The sequence below is a fragment of the Rhopalosiphum maidis genome, chromosome 1, assembly GCF_003676215.2.
Source record: "Rhopalosiphum maidis isolate BTI-1 chromosome 1, ASM367621v3, whole genome shotgun sequence".
Lineage (NCBI taxonomy): Eukaryota > Metazoa > Arthropoda > Insecta > Hemiptera > Aphididae > Rhopalosiphum > Rhopalosiphum maidis.
The window spans coordinates 84,377,581-84,402,707 of NC_040877.1; the positions used below are offsets into that span (position 1 = coordinate 84,377,581).

Here is a 25,127-nt window from a genome sequence, read left to right on the forward strand (position 1 = left end):
ATATACGTTTACACCGGATATACAGTGTACAGTGTTGGATTATTGTATTGTATATTATACGAATATCATGTTGTCTACTTACATATTATCTCGTCGATAATATCATTAATTCCGCTGCTACCGAACGCACTTCGCACAACAATAAAAATGTACAATTGCTATCACTGGACCAAAGCTACGTAATGATAACAAGATTTACGGAAACCCGGAAGTCCGGATTCTCGTACACGGTCGAGATGACTGAAAGCGCGAGTGGACCAGACCAGTGGTGGCGTGTGCGTCGCTTCTCGGATCGATCAATAATACGAACCACCTCAACCCCATTGGCCATTTTATAGTGGCGGTAATTTTGAAAAAGTTCAGTAAATAACGCTATAATTCAACATTGGTAATTTTCTAAAATTAATAATTTTATATTTTTATTACAAACTTATTCCATACATATAAATATGTAATAAAATATTTTTATTCAACTTTAAAAATTTTTCCTGAATTGTAAATTTATTTATAAAATAAATTATAATGCATTAATGCATATACGCCGTGTATTACATGTCATATGAGGAAGTTGAACTTGTCATATATCCTGCATTCTTGCCTAAATGCAAAGACAAATTTTGTAACTTTCCTCACGTTCTTATTAATTTATTGTCCGTTATATTTCAGATAACACCAGAATTATATTTATAAAATAATTCTATTTTCTTTGTATCATTCCTCAGTCAATTTCCTTAGCATATATAATTACAATTTAAGATTTTTTAAATTTTATTCTTAATATAAACTTATAATTTTAACACTATTTAGCATATTTATTAGTTTCTTATACCTAAAAGTTTTAATGATTGAAATATAAAAATAATATTATATGATAACATTTTAATATATATATAAGTTAATATCTATGTACATATTTACATACAATATCTTATTTAAAATAAGAATATATATAGTCTATTGGTCATTATAGGTAACGCATTAAGTAGGTATTCAAAGTAAATACCTATAGTTGATAAAAAGGACGTACAATATTCTGCACATATATTTGAATATTTCTTATATTATTGTGTAAAAACAAGTAAATATTTTAATACTAAAATAAGCTAAATAATTATAAAAATAAATGTTTTCTAACACATTTATCATATCAATTATAAAGCATATAATATTATTAATAATTATTATTTCATTGCATTTTATTTAAAATAAAAAAAGAAGTTTGCAGTTGATATTTTTCTTGAGTGATATATTTAAAATGTGTCTGTTCGTGAACAGTGAACACTGAGCAGGCATTTATTTTTGGTTACGAAATATCTATTAAACGAAGGGTGACACGTGCGTCCCATACTTATTATAATCTACCACATTTTAAAGTTGCAGAAATAGATTTTGACTGCTTATAGTAGGTACTTAGTAATTATAAGTAATAATACTATATTCTGGTATAATTTTGAGTAATATGTTAAAATTAATTCATATAAGCACTTTTTACATTTATATTATATGTTCCACTGTAGAGCTATCATTATTATACCAAAAATTTGAAACTTTTTTCGGAAAACGAAGATACTTAGGAACAGTCGTGAAGGCATATACCGTTCACCTAATATTATTTTTGGTATTCTTAATTTAATTTAATTTTTTAAATAAAGTGTTATTATAAGTTTTGAATTTATTATTATCTAATTTTTAATTCTTGATTTTTATTATTGGTATGTTCTTTATATATTTAAATTTAAATACGAAATTAATCATATTTACTTATATTATAATTAATATACTAATATGCTATACAAATATTTACTCGTAAGTCATATGGTCATAGATACTTTTTACGAATACATGTTCCTGATCTAACCATGAAGAATATTCCAAAAATGTATCAAACAAATTTATTTCAACCTTTATATTTTTTACGAAATTCTTAAACTGAATTATTTTGTTGTAATACTATATTATTAATTATTATTTATTACATAACGTACGATTTAGGTATAGGTACAAACATTATTTAATTTGTATACGATTTTATTTTTTAAGGTAATAAACTATATAATAATGATTTTAAAGTATCTTGTTGTAATTTATTAATAACCATATAATATAATTTTATTACAGATTATATTCAATACCAATAATATAACATAGTAGTATTTAATTTTGTATTTACTGATTTTTACTGATTTGATAATTTGTAAATTTATATATTAATTTATGTCTAACAATGATCAAGTACTAGTAATTAAAGTTTACTGTCGTTTAAGTTCAATAAAAAATAAGCGAACCCGGACATTTCGCCGCTACCGTTTCGCCGCCAGACCTAACTTAAAAGTTTGAACCCTCTCCCAATTTTGAAAATATATTCATAATGATAATCATATTAGGTAATTGATGCGTAGTATACCTAAGTTGAGTTTTTCATTGAAATGGAGTGGTTTTAAGAACAAAAGGAAGTGCGAGTCGTAAGTAATTAGTAAAGTTAATACAATTTATCATATTAAATAATTTATTTCATTGATTAGTAGGTAAGTCGAACAATGTGAGACTGTGAGAGGTAGGGTAGTCCCTTGAGGTACACCATTTTATAATATTCAGATATTTTACTCGGTAGCACCGAACTCTATGTTCGGATATTGCGATACCTAGGTACTATTTGTTTTAAGATGCAAAGGCTAGAATATAATTAATCATCATAATAAGTCAATTAACTACAGCTGATTCTCTATGCACATTTAAAAGCCTAAAGTATAGCATATGTAATATAATAATTTATAATTATATAGGTAATAAAAAAAGTATTTTTTAAAACACAATTATACTCGTACTTTAGACCATATTATTACTAATATACTCTTAAAACTTCGCCAATTTTGGGTTTAAATATATATTGATAGATCGACATTGCTTGAAAAACATTGAGTAATTTGAAAATTATATTAAAAATAAAAGTTGTCATTAAAAAAAATGAAATTATGTTGCGCATGCGCAAACTACACGAGTTAAAACAATTGTAAGCCATAGGAATTTATGATCCATTTGTCTAGTTTAACGTCCCGTAAACAGAATTGAAAAATAAAGGTGCCCGGTGCCGGCTATTTATTAAGGAGTAAATTATTGGCAACCTAATTCTTATATTATTTAGTCTCGCACGATATTGTGTGTATGTAGTAGTGTTATGATTATTAGTGTGAGTGAATCCCTTATACTATCCGTCTACCTGTATAACCGAACAGGTTTATTAGGATCACGGCACGCTGTACCGGAACTTGTATTTATAAACATCAAATATATATTTACCAAAACACTAAAAATTATTATAATTATCTTGATAATATTATTTACAACATAAACAATGTTTTACTGTCAATGAGTATGCGATGTAAATGAAAATGGAATTCCTATGATCACAGTTATAGCTGATGGAGCTTGGTCCAAAAGAAGTTATGGGACAAACTGTAATGCTTTATCTGGTGTTGTAAGTACAAATAATATTTTACCTAAACTTCTATAATATATTTTATTATTATTATTAGTTAGTTTATTCGATTCTAACCGAAGTGATAAATGTATTGAATTTACAATGATGTAGGTAATCCATGAAGATTTATTTATTATATTTATATTGTTATTATTAGGGTTATAGGGTGTTTATGATTTTGCATATTTTTTTTGGCTGCAAAATAACTTCCGTTCTTACATAGAAATGTGTTTCATGATATCTACATTTAAATTATCAAAATTTTGTTTTGCATATAATTAAAACATTATTTTTTTATATTTCTCTATTTTTTATTAGAAGTTCATTATTTGTGTTTTTAAGTGCATATTTGACAGTTTTTGATGCAAAATGCTGAAAAATACTGTGTAATTTTATATTTTATTAACTGAATCTGAAATACAAGTTTGATTATCTGTTTTTATATGTTATCACTTATGTATTGTTGAAAATATAATACGGTTATACGGAGTAAAGGTACTTACCTAATTAAATATATACGTATTAGCAAATAGACGAAGATTTTCAACGGAACATTTAAAAAAAACAATAATTATTCAATGCAACTTTTTTAAAATATATTATTTAATATTTTATATGTAGTAAATAAGAAAATTCAAAATATAATAGACAATAGTTATAACGAGCACATAAAAATAGTACCGACCCAATTTGTTTATATTCTATTAATAATTAAATTTGTAGAATTGTTTTTGTCCACATTTCTTTATATTTTCATACATATTTATTTTTGTATGTAAATTACATTAGTTAAATAAACTAAAATATTGATACTAATTGAATGTCTATTTTTTTATGTCCTCTTACATATAATAAAAACTAAAATATTAGATAAATGATTAATTATAAAATAAATTGGGTAGTATTGATGGGGAGGGAGTAGAACATAAACTTAACCATCCCCTACCCCCACTACTAAAGTAACGCCTTTCAGGTAATCATTGATTTGTGGCCTGGGTAATACATTTTCCTGGCCTGAATTTATATTCCATAGCCGTCCCTACCTATGGCAAGATATTTCTGTAGCCAAAAATTTAGTAGCATATCATGCAAATAGTCTAATTTACGACGTAAACAACAACTATGTATAATAGTGAAGTTGCTAAATTTGTGGGGGGGAGGAAGAATCAACTATTCTTTGAGAGGTAATAATTAAAAAATGTTGTACATAGTTTAGGTACTCTGTAAATTGTATTTGATATATTTTTAACCAATTATATAATTTCTTATAATACAAGATGACAGCAGTGTCCTCTTTTAATTTTGGTCTTGACTACATACGTAAACTTCATAAAACTGCTACTAAAGAAAGTCCAGGAAAGTTTACAAAATTATACATACGAAATTGCAAAAGAAAAACATAACAGGTAACAGAGCAGTAAACAATCTAAACTCGTCTTTGGACCATCTACTCTACTGAGTACTGAGTAATTAAAATTAAAAAATTATTTTTTTTACATTTAAATATTTCTCTTATTTATGATAATATTTTTTTAGTTCATAAACTAATAAATTGAAACCATTTTCTGGACTCGATAAAGACTACGGAGATCTGTGTAATGAGTTGGGTTGCGGTGAACTGCCGATTTCACAAGAAAATTTGGAACAAAGTCTAATTAATATTTAAATAACTTAAAGCTGAGTGTTCAAGCAATCAATTTGTTAGAAAGAAGAACAATAGATGAATGAAAACACCGCCTTACTGCTTCAAATTTCGGTCATGTATGTAAATTAAGAAACAATACTCCATGAATAAATACAATTAAATTTATTTTATACAGTGAAATATTTACACCAAAAACAACATCAATGACGTAAGACTATACTATATAGTTTAAATTAATATTCAAATGAAATTAATAAATTATGTAATGGGACAAGATCGCTCAGTATACTAGTGTCGCGCTCTTGTGCTGTACATCAACCTAATCAAAACATGAAAACTTACCGCGCACCGCACCCCGACCAAAAATACGTCTCGTTCCCAACATAGAGGACGCTCACCCTGCCACCGTCGTTGCAGACCATGCATTTATTTATTTTTTTTATACATTATCTATTCATTTATTCCGAACATTTAAACTTGATACCATATCCAAATGATCACCATAAAAATACAAATATATCAAACCACCGAAAAATAACAAATAAAACTCTGTAAAGACCACAAATGCAGTAACTCAGATAATGCGGTCATGAAGCCACCGAAGACTATATAAGACCGTCGAATACAGCTCCAAGACACCTTCACTCTCCCTCAGCTTCCGTAGCTGGTTGTGTTTCAGCCGGAGAATATTCAACTGCCCTCTCATACCGTGAAAAACAATATGACCAAATAGCTAATAAATAAATTCTGAGCTACGACAAACCGCGGTCCACTAAAAAGTTTACCTTTAGTGGCTTTAGTAGAGGACAAGTGGACAACGTTCTGTTGAACGGAGCCATAATCGAGTATTCTACATCTCACTCTCCACGCATTGTCGGGAAATGAGTGGTGTAGAATATATGATATTGTTATTTCACTCGTTTCTAATTGTGAAAACGCCAGTAATCGCAGCAATTAACACCTAACTGTGGAAGCAGACAAAATCAATCTGGAGACTCCGGTAGAGCTCGTAAACACAACTAAACTGGGAGTTCATCTTCTTATTTTCCACCACATTATTGTACCCCCTTGAATTTTATTGTAAATTATTAAACAATACATTTAGTCTGAATATCAAAGGAAAATATTGTATAAACCATTGTATTAATATGTGCAAATAAAACAAAACAAGTTAACATAATATCAAAACAAGCAAGGATTGAATTTCGTTACAATTGATAAAATGCCTAATTGTTTTTTTATTAGTTATTAAATTCAATATGAGCCAATGACAAAAGATTAATTTGAAATAAAATATAATTTAAAAGTTTTTCCAGCAGGTCTATTTGTAGATGCAGAATATAATTTTTGGCGGGTTCTCCTGGTGGATTAGTGGGAGATAATGATATAATAGAGATTAAATGTCCGCATAGTATTCAAGACATGATGACCCCCAAAGAAGGATTATTAGCTAATAAAATAAAATTTCTGATAAATGATCAAGATGGAAACATAAAATTTAAAAAAAAAAATTATTATTATTACTATCAAATCCACGGTCAAATTATAGAGTAGCCAATAAAAGTTCGTGTTATTTTATAGTATGGACCCCGAAAGGTAATATTATTATTATAGTTATAATTTGTATTCAACAATCAATATTTACAAATAATTAAAAAATATATTAATAATTGTTTTATAATAAGTCTAAATAATACACATTTTACGGATATTTTTGTTGAAAAAATAGAACGTAATACTGAGTTTTGGAAAAATAAAATGGAAACTCAATTTGTTGATTTTTATAAAAATCATTCGTTGAAAGAAATAGTAAATCCTGAAATACTACATTAAAAGCAGTTTATATAGCTAAGATAAATTATTATTTGTTTTTAGCCAGGTATTTGATAATATTTTTATTTTATAAATCATATAATATGTATAGGTAACATCGAACTAATTTTAATAATAATATAAATATATAATTAAATTCTATGTTATATTAATTTTATGTTTTTTAAATGCTTAACATTTTGTAAAAATATATACAATTTTATTTTTAAATTATAATTAAATGTAAAAACTTATGTCTAAACAATACAGTCAATACATATTTTAAAATAATAAATGCAAGTTATAATACGCGGTACTTCGTACTCACCTGGTATTTACTTATCCCAGCTTGTTTTTAAAATATATTCTTGTTTTTCTAATATGACTTCGTTGAATATTGTAAATATTTTTATTTATAGTATTGCATTTTGTGTTAGTTTTTACTTGAATTTATTGTAACAAATGCTGAAATGCCTATGTTTCTATAGATTTTATATAATAACTTTACATTTTTATCTTTATATTGTCTCACAAACACATTACTTTCATTATGCGGGTAAAAAGGTAATTCGTTCAAACGCAGACCGCCCAAAAATTAATAATGAAATATTTAGTTGTCCGTTTTGGGCGTTTCAACGGACCAAAATGACCACGGGAATATGGATAACTCGTTGACAACTGAATATTTTCAGATAATTTCTTTTTTAATTGATAAACAACAATATTCTACACCCCGCATCGAACTCAAATTTTTTATTTGATTTTAAATAATAGTATAAAATAATTAATAAAAAAAGATAAAAATTGTCTTTTTTTTTAAAGACTTATTATTAAGTACGAGATCAAAATTTCGAAAAAAGAAGTTCGATGCGGGCTGTAGAATATTTTTCTCTGCCAATTGAAAAAAAAATAAAATCAAATTTGGTTAATTCTACAGGGCAGTATCATTATTCCCGTAAAGCGTGTTTTTAAAGACAAAATCACATTAGCACCGGGCGCCTTTGAGTGATGAAGTGTACCCTGTTTTCTAGGACATACGGTATATCACATATACTAATATACTAATATTATAGTCTCTAACTGAATTCGTGTCAGTCGTGTTTAGGCATCTAATTGAGCACTGAGAAAGTGAAAAATTCCAAAATATTTTAAGTTTTAGAATGTCGTAGGTGCTATTAATTTATGAATCACTATAAAATATTTTAGTGTTTCAGTTGTGGTAACACTGATTATGTCAAGAAAGTTCTGGATTTTTCTAGACATCAAACTAAAATAAAATCACAAATCACAATATTGTATGTCTTATTGCGATTTACAATTATCACATCGATAATCGATATTGACGCTATTCGCATTTCACTGATCCGTGTGTTTTATTTTTAGGTAATCGTCGTATAATTTTAATTTCTACGCGTTTTGTTTTGTGAATTTAGTGTTGTGCGATCATATTAATTTCCAGCTGTCGTGCTGAGTACTAGAAATTAGAATATAAATAATTTTAATTTTTTGCAATCCGTGTTGTATATTGGCAATTCAAATAGTACATAACTTTGAATTTCTCGAATCAACTTTGCGATTCTTACGGAGACGACTTACCACAGCAAATCCGACATGTTTCCTAATGCATTGATGGCCGACATGTTTGGAAACGATAATCCATATAGGTATGTTGAAATGCATGATATTTTTTTTCCGTTTGACAACAAATGCCCAAATTTTATAAAATTGAAGGACGATTTTGCTATGTTATCTTGCTTACATTTTAGTTCAGACTTATTTTTGTTGAACATCAATTTTCAAACTGATACTTAATCTTTGCAAATATTGTTAAGTTCTTGTCCCTTCAGTATATTTTATATTATTATGTAATCCAAAATTAACCAACAGCATATTTAAAAAAAATATATATATATACAATTTCTTCATATTTTTAAGACTATATACAAGTTTCACACTGTGACATATCAAAAGTTTAGGTGATAGGAGGAGTCTCAATTAATACAGAAATGTTCTATACCCCTCTCACAGCCATATTTTAATTCTGAATTTCTGTCTATTAGATTTTCTTAAATGTTCAATTGTTTTATCTGTGCCTGATCTACTCATCATTCATCAGTTAACAATAACCATCATTAAGGAAATTATAATGAGGTCAAAACTATTCATACATTTAACGCATCCTTTGATACATCTTCAATGTCGTACATCTTTGTAACAATTGGTTCATCTATCTCCTATCAGTCTAAACCTCCCCTATAATTTTTAGAACTAAGTAAAATACACAACTACTCATTTAATTCAATAGGTAGTAAATACCTATTATTAATTCATTTAATCCTATTATCTTATATTTTATTTGTTAGATTAGTATCTAGCTAAATACTTCGTTTTATCAGTTTAAGTACTATATATCAAACTAGTATGTTTGAACAAATACTTTTTTTATGTATAATCATTAAGATTTTCTTTTTAGAATTTGTAAGTTGAAAATAGTGTGTCAGTGTCATAAGAGATCTACACCTTGATCTACATGTAGTTCATTTATGTTGTAAGCTAGATAGGTATAGTAGATGATATAATTTTTTGCGATCTATATGTACAACACGGGTGTAAATTAACAACTAAAATCTATATACAAATAGTTTATTCAAATTTTTAAAGTAAACTTTATTAATTATTTATTTATGAAAAATCATGCCAGGTACAAAAAATTATTATTATATTAATTACTCAATGAAATGCTTTCATGTCGTTTAAAAACTCATTTAACATTTAAATTCTTTAAAAGATGTATAGCCCTCCACTATTCCTCTTGCAACCTAAATTGAACAGTGTTGTTTTATAATATACTATAAGCGATATATTCTGTTTATGCGCTAATAATTAACCTAGGACTGGTTGAATGAGGTATTATGTCATGATACATGTGAACATTTTGCTTCATATTTAATAACTAATCATATTTATTGACTAGCGGATTTATATGAGATCAATGTTTCCCAAAATGGGCGATATCACCCCCTTGGGATGTGTTAGATCTGTCAAAGGGGGCAATGGAAGTTACAAGCTTAACTTGGGGGGTTAAAGATTATTAACAATACTCGTACTCTTTTTAGGGGCATCTGTCAGATTTTTTTTTTGAAGTGGCGGGAATGGGTGATAGATAAAAAAAAAGTTTGGCAACCACTGGATTAGATAGATCACTGCTACCCCAAAGTTATCTCTATAATAAAACATATTCAAATGAATATGTAAATTAAGTTTGGTGCATTGAAAAGGACAGTAATTAGTTTTCCGTTGGTGATGATCTTTTAAAAAGATTGAATTTTATTTGTATTTAATTATTTTGTATTCCCATAAAACGGAGATCCATAAGTAAAAATTAGTTTTAAGAAAGTTTTATTCATGAAATGATTAATTTGAATTTGAGTGTATTTATTGTTATGTAGAAGTGTTTGCATCTCAAAATAATTATTTTAAGGAAAGTCTTAGATTTAATGTGTAAAGCTCAAGTTAAACATTGGTCTGGAAAAGTGGACATTGGGATGAATGGAAAGTAACATTAGGACATGGGACTAAATTTATATAGTTAAAACTATATAAATTTATTTTATTTTATTTTGCTTTAAACAATCATTTTGTAAACCAATTTTCCATACTATTTATATTTTAATAACTTGGAAACTATATATTTTATTTTACTCTGTAATTAAAATTGATTATTATTTATTATTATTATTATATTTATTCTTTTATTTCATATTATGTTAAAAAATGTATTTATCTTGTGTAGCACTGAGTTTATATGACTTATGCCGGATTGCTTAACAATCACCAAACATTTAATATTAAAATTTAATAGTAAGCATTTAGTAAGAACCAAACATAAATTACTAATTAAAAGCTGGTCCTTTCAATTTTAGACTTTGGTCAACTATTAAATTAACCATTTTTTTATACAACCAAACATGTTACATGACGGGATATGATTTCTCATGGAAACTAGGAAACTTATAGTTATTTTAAAATATAGCTAAAAAAAAAAAATTGGTTTCCATGTAAAGTATAATAATATTATTTTGTAAAATATCAACACTGATTTAAATATAAATAAACATTTACATATATTTTAATAAAAAATATTAATTATTTTATTCAGAAATTCAATGCGCCAAATGGACCAAATGATGAATTCAATTTTTGGTGGTGGATTTCCTGATCCGATGGCTGGCATGATGATGCCATTTGGCGGTGGAATGTTTGGAAATTTTGGTTCCATGATGGGTAATATGAATAATCCTATGAATATGATGACGAGTGGTAATCATCCAGGCCAATCATTCAGTAGCAGCAGTACATTTATGTCATATTCATCAAATGGACCAAATGGACAACCTCAAGTACATACATTATTATACCTTAAAAATATTTTATTTATTTGTTTTTATTTACAATATTTACTAGGTATATAAAGCTTCCACTTCTACACGTACCGGTCCAGGAGGAATAAAAGAAACAAAAAAAGCTGTTAGTGATTCAAGGACAGGTGTTAAGAAGTTGGCTATTGGACATCATATTGGAGACCGTGCACATATTGTTGAACGCCAACAAAATTTATATTCAGGAGACCAAGAAGAAAATCAAGAATATATTAATTTAGATGATGGTCAGTATAATTTAAAAATAATAAAAAGCTAAATAACTGAAAACTATATATTACATATATAATTTATTGCCTATCATAATAGGCATAAATAGCCCAACATTTTTGGAAAGACTAAAGCCTCCATAATATTTTAAAAAAATGATATATTATTATGCTTAGTACTAACTAACTGTTGAATTGAGTGGTAGAACTTAGCAGAAATCTAGGGGGGGGGGCTAAGTTTTCTGAAGTTTCCACCTCTGTTTTTGCAATGTCTCTTATTTAATGATTTGCATGTGTTGTCTCCGTCTAACACATGCGCGACATAGTAAATTTTCGTTCATCAGTTTCAATATTGTGCTGTTAGTTTTGATATTAAAACAAACTGACCTATTATAAAATGTAAAGGTAAGATTATTATCCACGGCTCCTCGTAGCCTTTTATTGATATTATTATTTTTAAGTTAGTTATGATCATTTTAAAATTTACGGTTTCAAAAAGATCATAATTTACTTAAAAATAATATCAATAAAAGGCTATGAGGGAATAATAATCTTACCTTTAAATTTTATAATAGGTCAGTGTTAACTCTAATAGTCTAATATCAAGATTTACGGCACAGTATTGAAACTGGTGAACGAAAATTTGTTATGTCGCACATGTGTAAGACGGAGACAACACATGCGGGTTCTACGTCCTCTTAACAACTCACTTATTGGTTTTGTAAAAAATATTGGATTCTATATAAACTTTTCACTTAAACTCTAAATAATGAAAGAAGAAAAATAAATCTACTATCTACATATTTAAACTAATAAATAATAATAACATTTATGGTCACAGTTCATTATTTAAAATGTCATTCAAGTATTTCTATATAATTTCTTTACTTTTCTTAAATATTAAAATTTGTCCTTATAGATAAAATTATACTATAGTTATCTATTTTATTATGTTATTAAATCACTATATAGTGCTCTATATTAGATACAGTTTATTTTAATTCTTTTGTATTTATGGTGTAAAATTTACCTATTTTAAACTAATTTTTTATTATAATCCAATTAATTCTAAAATTATTGAACTTATAAAGAACAATTAGATATTTTTACATTTCTTTAATGTGGTTCGAGCCGTATATAAATAAATTGTGAGCCGTTTTTTTTACTTGGATTGTCAAAGTTTGACATGCTTGGCTTAAAACATTAAATTTAGAGTTGTCATTTTATGTATAAAATTAAAGAATAGTTGAAAGATATGATGGTTTTTTTTTTTTGATAAGTTGTATTAAATCACAGATATAAATATAACAAATGTTTTATGAATGATAAAGTATAGATTTTTTTATTTGTAATCTATATTATTTACGTTTCAATGATAATTAATACTGTTTTACATAAATATTATATTTTGAAATAACGACTTGACATTTTTTATTTTTAGATGAAGCTGAAGAATTCAACAACGAATGGCGCAATAAAGCTCAAAACTTGAATTCACATCGCAGTCGTTATTTGCCTTACACTCATAGGTATGTATAATATATTTAAAATTTTTATTTTATATTATAGATGAAATAAATAATAGATTATAGTGGATATTGCTAATTTAGTAAAAGCTTTTAATTAGATAATATATAGTCATAACTACATAACATTTACAGTAGTAAGTATTTCTGTTATGTTAGATCAATAAATATATACAAATGTCATAATGAACATAGTTAACTGTCACAAATTTTTATTTTTAATTGGTATGAAAAGAAATTAAAGTATAAAATATTGCTCATAAATTTATTTTCTCGAATAATTTTAACTTGACATTTTTAAGTCTTTCTGTAGTTGATTAGTTTCTAGCTTTTTTTTATTAATAAGAACTTCTTTATTTCAATTTAAAAAAGTACATTAAAATTACATCCTTATTCTTGTCCTTAAAAATATTTAGGTACATAAAATGTAATAATTTTAGATTCTAAGAGAAGTGATGAATGTATTGCTTTCACAATGATGTCCTGTTTTTGTTTTATACATATTTTTTAATTTTTAGTTTTGGAAAACTGCTTCAATTATGAACTTTTAGGTTGGCTTCTAGTACTATTGAATTTAGTTCATACTTGGTGTTAAATCCAGGTTTTGACCAAATACATAATTATATTTTATAAAATAATAACAACATTTTTTTTTATGATCGTTAGAGTTTCCATTTTTTAATGCAATTTGTTAAATAATTATTGAGGTTTGTTTTTAGCAAAAATTAGTTCTACCTCCCATATTATTGATAAATAAATATCATGTCCTTAGAAATATAATGTGACAGACTGTAATTCAGAATAATTTTTTTACTGTATGTTATTAGTTTATGACTTATCATTGGATATAAATCTAATATTTGAGTATCCTACTCAATGAGTACATGTATACTGTATGGGTACACTGCATACTTAACACCTACTTTTGTATGAGAGATTTCCACAGTTGTTTAATTTGATTTATATATCCAAGCATGATTTGAAGATATATTTTAAAGTTTAATTTATCATAAAGGGATGACATTTTTTTATGAAAATTAAATCTGTTCTGCATTTATGTTTAAATATTTTAATATTGCTTCACTATTATTTAATTTTTGTTTTTTAAGAAATAGATGTTTAGACCTCTTAATACTTAAACTAATAGTAACCAACTACGGCTCGCCAGTCTTAAAATTAAATTGAAAAAAAAAATTTCAAATTTTGTGTAAATATAAATAACATTGCATTTATCATTTTGCATGAACACTTAGTCATTATCCATCTCTATTCACAAATATCAATTATTTCTTGTTATTGCGTTGTATAGTTGCAATTCAAAATTAAAAAAATAATAATAATGTTAAATCGACTTCATTTATCATATTTTTCGAAATCAGTACTAAAACTATTACTAAACTTTTTTTTTTGTCCTCTGTAAAAAGAGGTTGATAACCACTGACTTAGCACTTTATAATATCTTTAGTTGATTTTGTTTGTACACACTGGTATTATTTTTTTTTTATTTATTTTATGTTTACAATTAGAGTTCAAAATTCTTCAGTTCCTTTAAAAAGGCATATCAAGGCATTACCCCCTCCTCCTTCAACATCACGTAACAGGTATGTGTAGTAATTATAAAATTATAAATTGAATCATAATTTATTTTTGATAAACTTTATTGGGGGATAATGGTGTTATTTTATTTATTAATTTTTGTTTTTAATACTTCACTGATTACTAATATTTTTATTAATATTATATAATAAGTTTTACTTACTAAAATAATACAATTAGATATTTTGTTTGCTTAATATAGGTACAATTTTTTTTATTTTATCTTTAAAAATACACAATTATTATAATATAATATAGTGTTTAATAGTATTCAGTAGCACACTGAAGGATATTTTTTTTTTAGGCATTTGTCTAAAATGATTAGATATATGATAAATTTTAAAAATATTTAATAAAATATAACAAAGATTAATTTTTTTATAAAAAATATATTTATGAGAGATAAAAATTCATATTTTTGGTAAATAGATATTTAATTTTTTTATCTTGCATCAAATTTAAAAACTGTTCAGCATTTTATTAATAATATTATAAGTTAACAAAACAGTTTTGTCAGGTGAGTTATAATTTTAAAATGTTTTTATTTTAGCATGCTACAGTTGAATTTGGTATTTTTACTACCTGTACACAATAGTTTGAAATCAACCATAAATACATTATTAATTTGCCCTTTAATTTTATATGTAAAATTAGCTTCATAACTGATAAATTATAATTGAGTGATCATTGATTAATTTGTGTCATAGCATGAGGTATAATCAAACTTCATAAATTATGGTATATAATTAATTGGTTTAAATTTAAAAAAATGTATTTATTACTTAATAGGTTAGTGGTTAATATTGTTTGTATAAAGAAATGTTAAATATTGTATATCTAAAACTTTCTAAAACAATAAGTAGGCAATATTAGTATGCTCTTTAGAAACATAATATAACAAGGGACAAGTATAAACAAAAGGAATATAGTACTCATGTTTTCTTGGTCACAATGAAACTGTGTCGAAACTGATTGTGAAACTTTTTCGTGTATGTAAAAGATATCAAAACACAGAGTTAAACTCATAACTTTATACTCAGAATTATTTATAGCAAGCATAAAAGTTAAAATCTCATGTAAATTACAAGGTGTTTTAAATGAGTTATTAATATCATTTTTTCAAACTTAAATATTTAAATTAATAATATTAAAGTTAATCGTTAGCAACTTTAATTTATATCAAACAAATGTCATGTAAAAAATACTTCTTACTAGCTATAATGTCTTACAGTACGTGTTCCTGTATTTCCTATCTATTTTCAATCCATATAGATGTTAAACAAACTCCAATATTTAATTTTTATATTTATTAAATTAATTATATTATTTTTTAGTTATTATTTGCTATATAATATTAAAAATTAGATTTTCCTGATTGTACAATGCACATATTATGATACTTTCAGTTTTAGTCAAAAAACTTAGAAATTAAATACAAATACTTATTATATTTGTCTTTTTTATTTTTATTAATTATAAAACTATACAATTTTTACATCAATAATTGCAATGTTGTATATACTTGGTAAGTTGACAATAACTTATTATGTTAATTTTGAATGCAAATATGAATTATGTATTAAAATTGATTGTAATATACTCAAAAATATATTTAAATTATATAATTATAAATATATTATATTTTTTCAGTGAGGTGTTGCCTATAGAAGGTCATCAAGATCAAGGAAGAAAACGTGCAGCTAAGCAGCGGACCCCTAAAAAGATCCAACAGTATCCTGTAAATGACGCCTAAGTTATGTTAGCAAGCTAAAATTTTTTAATTCTCCATTAATTTTATAATTTAGAATTAATAAAATTACTATAGAAAACATTACACTTTTATTATTGTATTCACAAATTATATTTCAAAACTGTGTTCTATAAAATAATGTGAAAGGGTGTGAAAGAGTATGCATTAAAATAGGATACATTTAATATTGTAATATTAATTATTTTATAAGAATTATTATTTAAAAAAGGATTAGGCTATTCTTAATGTTTGGTATTTATTTTTATTTTATATACTTAATATGTGAGTGATTAATTGATCTTAAAGTATTCAATATGCTATTCTTGGTAAAGCTTAGTTATAGGTTTTAGTTAATACTTATTTTAATTATAATAATAAATAACAAATAATTTGTCCAAAAAATTTTTATTTTCACGTCAAAATTTTATCCTTTTTCCATAGTATAACTAAAATGTCTATTATATAAATAATAATAATATGATGAGAAAAATCACTGTGTAATATCTAACTATATAATTTTTATTGAATATCACTTAAGAAAATAATAATTGAATAGAAGAAAAATTAATTTTATATAATTGTGAACACTAAATTAACCGGATAAATTGTAATTATTAACGCCTTCATTGTTGTTATTTTCATCAACACCAAGTTTGTATATATCATCATTAATTTTGCACATTTGATCGAGAAAATCTTTATCTTCTAATATTTTTGCCACTGCAGATAGTATATTGCAAAATTGAACCTTGGTTATCTTAAGATGCTTACTGCTTGTATTTAGTATCTTTTCGACTTCATTGTCGACATCCTAAAAAAATATAATTGCAATAAATAAGATGCAATTTAATATTTAGTTTAAGTTTTATTTACATTTAATGTAATAAATTTATCAGATGGAACTTTAATTCGGTGTTTAATTGTTGGATCTTGATCATCATCACAAAACAATGTGAATGTAGATTGAAGCGCTGCTTTAAAATAGACACCAGCCAATAAATGACCTTTGCTATCGGTGGCCAACAAGCTTCTAAAGTTGTAAACTAAATTTCGACGTTCAGTCACAGACACTGGTGAGTGATAAGATGCCCCTATGTATACCAAGTTGGTTTCTGGTTTTGTTGATCCATTCCATACAGACCATTGCACATACTTTTCACCAACCATTGTTTGATAACAATACTCTTTTTGAGGACAAGATGATGGTACAAAACGACCTATTGAAAAGATACATAAGACAAATCAAAATCAATTATAAAAGACAATTTTAGTGAAAATATTTACCAGTATGAGGATATTGTTGATCGATCATTACAGTAATGACTCTACCAATTTGATAACCCGGATCCAACAATATCACACCACCACGACCATTGATTTCAATTTGCATTGCAACCATAACATGTTCTTTATCACTAACCCATGGGTCTGGATAGTCATTACTAATGTATCCCTCATGGCTCTAAAATAGTTAATGAAAAATTTTGAATTTTAGATAAAATATTAGTTAAATATATACAATTAGCAGAAAGAGAACACTAACCTCTATAGATTCTTCACAAGACACCAAATAAAGGCTATTTTTAACACCAGGAAATCTTTTTTCCAATAATGCCAATTTCCCAATCAATAACAAACCAAGTCCAACACAGGTGTTTGCATTTTTAGTTAATGGTGGTTTATATTTCCTAAAGAAGAACTCCAACGTTTCACATTTTCCATTTTTGAATTCATTATAAAATCTAAAATAGAAGTATAATTTAAAATTTGATACAAGAAGTGTGTCATGTTTATATTTTATTTACTTGATGAAGTTTGTTATTGAATCATAGTTATATGCCTGAAGTAACGTCTGTACTTCATTTTCAAATTGTCTGGTCAGCTCTTCATACTCCTCAATTGAGCTGACCACAAGGGGTGGCCTTGAACTACCCCATTTTGGCAAGGGCACTGGCTGACCAATTGGCCAGTCCGCCTTCTGGCCATGGTTCAGCCAAAATGCATACTCGTCGTCATTATTGTGGTTGTCAGGAGAAGGCCGGGTTTCGAGTCAACTCGGCCATTCATTTCCCCATCTACCGACTGTTGGTATGTAGCTGGATTCATCCCTGTAGCAGCTGTCTTCTGCAGCGCCAACAGGTCCTTCTACTTCTAGTAATTTTTTCTCACGCTCTTTAAACATAAATAAAATAAATGTTAAGATACATATAAGTAGATTTTAAGTTACTAACCTAAGAAAATTATCAATATAATTTAAATTAATAGTAAATCAAATTAACACCTGCATGTCAATTATAGTCGAGATTATAGTAATAAAAATAAAGATTCTCAAAATTTTGATTCAGAAATAATCAATAACAGTTTTTTTTTGTCTTACTGCATTAGAGATATTATTGTTTGTATGAAATATATACATTCAACTCTGTCTTACATTGTTTATTTAATCTACATATTTAATAAAACTTGCAACGATACAATTGTATCTTGAAATCATAAAATAATATGTTGTTGTATTATGATGTTATGTGTTAAATTAACTCATATAATATTATTGGTATAATTGTATAAATAATTTCATATATATATATAAATTATATTATATAACACAATGAATTGAATTAAATATAAATAAATCACAATCATTTTGTAACGAGTTTTATAAGTACATAAATCATTCAAAAACTAAAAAGCAATAAATTATATTTAACAAAAATCAATGTTGACTATAGTACTGCATATGATATATTTTTTTTTACATTTTAGAAAAAAAATATTTAGTAAATAGAATTTTATGCAACGACGAGTATAACGTCATGACGTAATGCTAAATCAGTGACAACAAAAAATAATTTCAAAAACATAGTCTTAAATTTATGTACGTAATAAAAATTAATAAACTATAGTACTATACCTAACAATTAAAAAATAATCAAGATTAACTCAATATTTATGATAACACTCATAATCATAAATCTATTAATAAGTATGATTCATTAAAATATTAAACAAAATTATATTATTTTCCACTTATAAATTATTCGGAGATTCATAATGTCCAGAGAGATAAATTAGGTGTTAAAAACTATATTGTTTGTTAATATTTATTTCGTAGAAAAATGTAGAAGAAAATAATCAACCTAATACATGACGATATCTGAAAAAAAATAAAGACTAAACGCGATTAAATTCTAATAGAAGTTGATAAAAAATCACCATGGAGTTAATGAAATTTAATACTTGTAATGAATATCACAATACCAATGACGCATAATAGCATTGATTAAGTATACTTCAATTGAGTTAAATCAATGGTAATAGCTTCTACATAATGCATGACCATTAATAGTAGATACAAGACTGAATGTAATAAATTATTGCTTTTATCACATAATCGTTTCAACAAGACAACAGTTTCGAAACTCGCTGCACGCAATAATTATTAACTGAAAATTGCAATAATTCGTTAATACGTTTGGTGGTGTGGGTCAAATTCAATGAAATTAATCAATACACGCCACATAGGATTTGACACGAATAATAATAACATCGAAAGGCGAAAGGCATGCATAAATCGAAGACAGTTTTAGTGGACAACAGTACTGGAAAGTGCGGGTTTATGTATCATGACACAAGAATAATATCGAAGCCCGAACTGTAGATATAAGATATGTATAATTGGGCCAAGGAATTTGAACTCGCTCTATTCCACACTTCCATAGTCCCAACGTTCGGTGGTAAAATACGGGTGGAAGCATTGACACAGTTATGTACGTTCGTGACCATGGTCCATATTGTTCTTACTTGACTATTAAAATATGAATATATTATTGTTACACACAGTCACGGGAACTGAACTGTAACGAAATCGTGATTTAACGACCGACTTGGTGGAAAATAACGGTGTGTGCTAGTAGGCGTCAAAAACGAATAGAGTAAAACCGATTAACGTCTACGCTATTCAATGTATCTCACATATTATAAGATGGATATGCATAAAATTTACGAAAAAGCCGTATTACAATATTTTGCAGCTATAACTTTACAAGCGACGTATTGTGTCGTCATAGTTACAGATTAAGCGTATTACGTTACATATTAAATTATTATTCATTAATATATTAATATTATTATTATTATTATTACGATCGACACTCACCCATACAACGAAAACACACGACTTGAAGAATACCTTTGCACTCGTAGGCGTTTGCGACTATAAACAACCGTCGATTAACACTGGTGCTCGTTGCCCGACGAGCAGAAATATTTATACGGTTTTACGCGACCGTGCGCAGTGGGGACTGGACTATGCGTACGGTTCGGGTGGACTGGTTGCACGTTCCCCACTGCCAATTGCCTGTGACCTACGTAGGACGGCAAACGATAAGTAAACAAAACGAACGATCGGTATAGCGGAAAGGAAATCGAACGCGTAACGCGTGAACACTAATTAATAGCGATTATTAAAGAAAAACGCTGTTGTTTATTGCGCACTGCGGCAATTGTCGATTGCACGGACCCGGACGGCCACCGCGTGTCGGTGTTGTTAACAACGATTATAACAACAAACACCAATTAAACACGCGTTTAAAACGGGACGATTCGACGTCCGAAGTCCAACAGTAACAATTGTACTGCAGTATGACGATCGCAACACGTTTATCGTGTGGAGATATCGTCATCGTTGTCGTTATTCAGACTATTAAATGGAACAATACGCACGAGAATTAATAGTATTTTCGTGAAAAATACCGTGACCGACTTACAAAAACTGGGAATGTAAAAAAATCGGTATAGACCCGACGAGTGACGTACTGAGGCAGTGACCACCACGTCCTGACTCCTGACGTATAGTGATGTCTTCTTATTAATTAAAATTTGATATTATATAAAATATTCGATTGTTTCCCTTACGATTGATAATAAGCGTGATAAGAAACACGAAAAATTGCGTAAGCCTGGAACGGCGACAGTGTAGGCAGCTGAAAATCAAAAATGCCGCCAAACGTAAGAGCACAGAATAGATGATATTTTCATCTATTCTGTGGTAACTGGTAAGAATATTAAGCTCTGCGACAGGATATCGGTCTTATAGTAATTTACCGACTTCCCCTGTGGGCTATGGCCTATATACTTTTATATATGTATGTTATGCTTAACAACAATTAACTAAATAATTATAAAAAAAAAATCTAACGTATATAGTTCAAGTGAGTTCAGTTGTGGACGCATCATGCATGCAGTACTCGACAGATGACAAGTCTGCGGGAACGGGACACATCTTAAACACGTAAATTTTACTCCTGAAATAATTTATAATATATGTTATGCAGCATTCGTCAAAGGGCAAATGTCTGCCGTAATGGATCCAATTCAAAACATTTTTCATAAAAACCAGATAAAAAATTAAATTAACGTATAAATCGTAAAGGTAATATATAAGTGCGCAAATAGTATCATGTAATTTACACGAACCTATATTTATAGTGAACTCCACGTTTTTGACAATGGTACATAAAGTCAGTTTGAACTTTCAAAGTACTAATTTATGTCTACTTAGTCAATTAAATATAGAATTGAATATGACCATATGTACTATTATAATTATATATTTATAAAATATGTTGTAATATTTTGTTTTCTTAAATTTTTACTATAATAAGACATTAAGAACTGGGTTGACCTGGGTACTTGAGGGCCCAGGCAAGAATTATTTCCTGGGGCCCAATAATTGTATACTGTATTTTCGGGTAACACAGTACAAGGGCCCAGGAACTATAATACGGCAAGGGCCAGAAATCCCTGGCCCTGGCTAGGCCGATCCTGATTAAGACAATAAGACATAAGTTTTTAGGGGCAGGTACATAAAATATACATATTTTTTTTGGAAAAAATATTTTTCATAGCGTCCTGCTGAATATAGAGAATTATATTTAATAACCGTTTGAATATTTAAAAAAATAACGTATATTGTGCATTTATGTAAAGTTGTAAAGTTTCACATTACAATATTAAATGTTTGTTATACATTTGTAGGGCTCTTCAAACGGTAGTGGGAATAATGAGCTTGCAGCTAAATAAATCAAAAATTGTTGATTGTAATTCAAGTTATGTACTATGTAAGTACTCATTTTAAATTAATAAAAAAAATTACTTGCATTCCCGGATATTTCCATTACATTTTAATGAGCCGTTTTATTTTATCAAATGGTTACGTAGCATTATAGGGTTTGAAATGGTAAACAATCGGGATTTCTAACTTGAATTAATTCTAATTACCTTTTTAGATAAAAAAAAAAAAATGTACGAATAAGCTGATGATTTATGTATACTCATAGCTGCAGTAATAAAATGTTATGTAATATGTAATTAGTATTACTGAGTAGCGGAATATCGGAATTTTCCACGGTAGGCCGCAGTTAATAGTGAACAAGCTGTTATTTATAATAATCAATAATTAGAGGTATAATTGCTTGGCTGTAGAGAAAAGTATTTTGTATAATATTAATATTGACACTATTAAAAATTAGTAATTTATTAATTATTTGTAGGAACCCGAATTTGTATGTAAAAAATATTGTTGAATATGCACAAATTGATTGTACACACAACAATTTAAAAAAACTGTTACGCAAAATAGATTTATAGGTACTTAAAACATTTTATATTATAGTCTATAATGCATATCTTAAACAAGAAATTTCTTCAGATGACAAATAATTCTTCAATGCTAACATAGTTTACTTGTTACTTTTCCACTTTATTCTCTACACATTTTTTTAAAATTGCAGAATACCTTGGCTTTTTTGATAATACTTACGACAGTTTAAGTTTAGAAATTCTTTACCTCTTTTGTATCAATTATATTCAATAATTTGAACCAACACTGCAGTAGTTTTTTTAAGATTAGCTCCAACTATTTATATTTGTGAATAGAATGATGTTTTTTACGATGGTTAGTGTTATGCATGGGAAATTAAAAGCATTATTGCAATTTCATCTTTTATTGAATTATATTTAAATTATTTTTGAACAAGTTGAATTGCCCTTGCATCTTTCATTAAATATGTTGACTTTATCAGTTCTTACCGGAATATAAAGCTTTATTAAACTAAAGCCAAATAAAAAAATAATTAATTTTGTAAATCAGAACAAAACTCAAAAAATGCAATGTATTTTTATACAAATATAGGATTTATAGTTATTTTACTCAAATATGCAAAAAACAAATGTATAAATAGTTTTGACACACCACACGTGTAATAAAACGTTGACATTTTTAAACAAAATTATTTTAGGTAAATTGAAGAAAAAATTCGCATTTGCATAAAAAATTAGATTTAATTTTTTTCATATAAAACTACATGCCAATACATTGTTTTTCAATTTAATATTGTATTTTGTTTTTATTAAGTGCAAAATATAAATTATTTTGTTATGTAAATACTAAATTTTAATTTAAAAGCAACATATTATTATATAAAACTTTTAAAAATGTATGTATTTATACCCTAAAAAAAATCATTAAATATATCAAGGCTGAAGCAAATTTGAGGGTCTGTCAAACAGTTTTTCCGGGCCAAATTTATTGCACTACTGGAATGGACATGGTACAACTTAAAATAAGTTAATATAAAAATCAAACATAATAAAATAAATTGTTATCAGTTATAAATATTTAAGTTATTGAAAAAAATTAAAATTTCTTCTACAGAACTATTATATAATATATATAAAGATCATAAACATTAAACTATATTAATATTATAAAGGAACTTTAATATTATAAACTTGGTACAGTCTTGACTCTTAAACTTATATAACAAAGTTTATAAAACTTAATTTGATTGATTTTAAATCTCAGCTGTTGGCTATATGCCTCTATTTTATCCATAAAACAAAGTAAGTTGGTGTGTTTAAAGTTTTGTGAGTTTTCAAAAATCAAGTTTCTGTAGTTAGCTGTGTTTTTTTAAATATTTTTGTAACTTGTAAACAATAAGACAATACAATACTAGATACTATTTCTATTGCAACTATATGTAAAATAATAACGTAAATAATTATTTAAAAAATTTTATATTACACAAATTAATATGAGGGTAAATAAAACATATATTTTCAAAGGAAAGAGTAGGTTTAAGTTATAATGTATTAAATTAATCATTAACTATTGCGCATTTTCATTATTCCATTATTAGTATTTAATATACTCGTTGGATATAACGATTGTGATGAAAGTAACAAACGTGTTATTTGTGATGTTTACGCTTATTCCATGTATCCTTTTACTATTTACTAAATTATTATGCATATTATAATTTATAAAGGAATAATTGCACCATTTCATGGCATGACAGGTGCATGGTATTCTATAAACACGCGCGTGCGTATAACTTAATATCAAGTGCAGTATAATAATTATCAGTACAATCTAATAATTAGGCCCTGACCTACCATCGTTGAGTTTTTTTGTTTATAAAATGAATTATTTATTCTGCGGCGTAGGTAATAAAAATTTTCGATAACATATATTAACATATACGTATAGTTTCATATTTCACATAATGCTTAAGTAAAATTGATTTTTTGTACAAAAATTATAAAATGTATAAAATTACTTATATAACCTAATAGCTAGTAAGCCAATAGTAAAGTACTATAATGTATTATTA

The 25,127-nt window shown here is 26.9% G+C and overlaps 2 protein-coding genes across 3 annotated transcripts; one reads left to right on the plus strand and one right to left on the minus strand.

Moving 5' to 3' along the window:
• Positions 1 to 8,227: 8,227 nt before the first annotated feature.
• On the plus strand, positions 8,228 to 16,852 carry LOC113556021 (myeloid leukemia factor). 2 transcript variants are annotated; one of them, XM_026960718.1, is made up of 6 exons: positions 8,547 to 8,599; positions 11,095 to 11,335; positions 11,400 to 11,601; positions 13,025 to 13,112; positions 14,636 to 14,710; positions 16,356 to 16,852. In XM_026960718.1, exons 1-6 carry the CDS (start codon positions 8,547 to 8,549, stop codon positions 16,456 to 16,458), a joined length of 762 nt encoding a protein of 253 aa, XP_026816519.1. In that variant the 3' UTR covers positions 16,459 to 16,852. The 2 variants fall into 2 exon arrangements, with proteins under 2 accessions (XP_026816520.1, XP_026816519.1); XM_026960719.1 differs by lacking the exon at positions 14,636 to 14,710 and having other exon boundaries at positions 8,228 to 8,599; positions 16,356 to 16,717.
• LOC113557719 lies at positions 16,845 to 18,496 on the minus strand (the record flags this gene model as incomplete). The annotated part of the gene is made up of 5 exons (XM_026963272.2): positions 16,845 to 17,266; positions 17,329 to 17,672; positions 17,740 to 17,917; positions 17,999 to 18,197; positions 18,261 to 18,496. Coding segments are annotated over 5 exons (1,176 nt in total), but the record flags the coding sequence as incomplete, so codon positions are not given.
• Positions 18,497 to 25,127: the final 6,631 nt, after the last annotated feature.

Coding starts and splice junctions, on each gene's coding strand:
- LOC113556021 (XM_026960718.1), top strand. CDS start 8,547: ATGTTTCCTAATGCATTGATGGCCGACATGTTTGGAAACGATAATCCA. Junction 13,113..14,635: donor TATTTGCCTTACACTCATAG/GTATGTATAATA, acceptor GTTTACAATTAG/AGTTCAAAATTCTTCAGTTC. Junction 14,711..16,355: donor CCTTCAACATCACGTAACAG/GTATGTGTAGTA, acceptor ATATTTTTTCAG/TGAGGTGTTGCCTATAGAAG.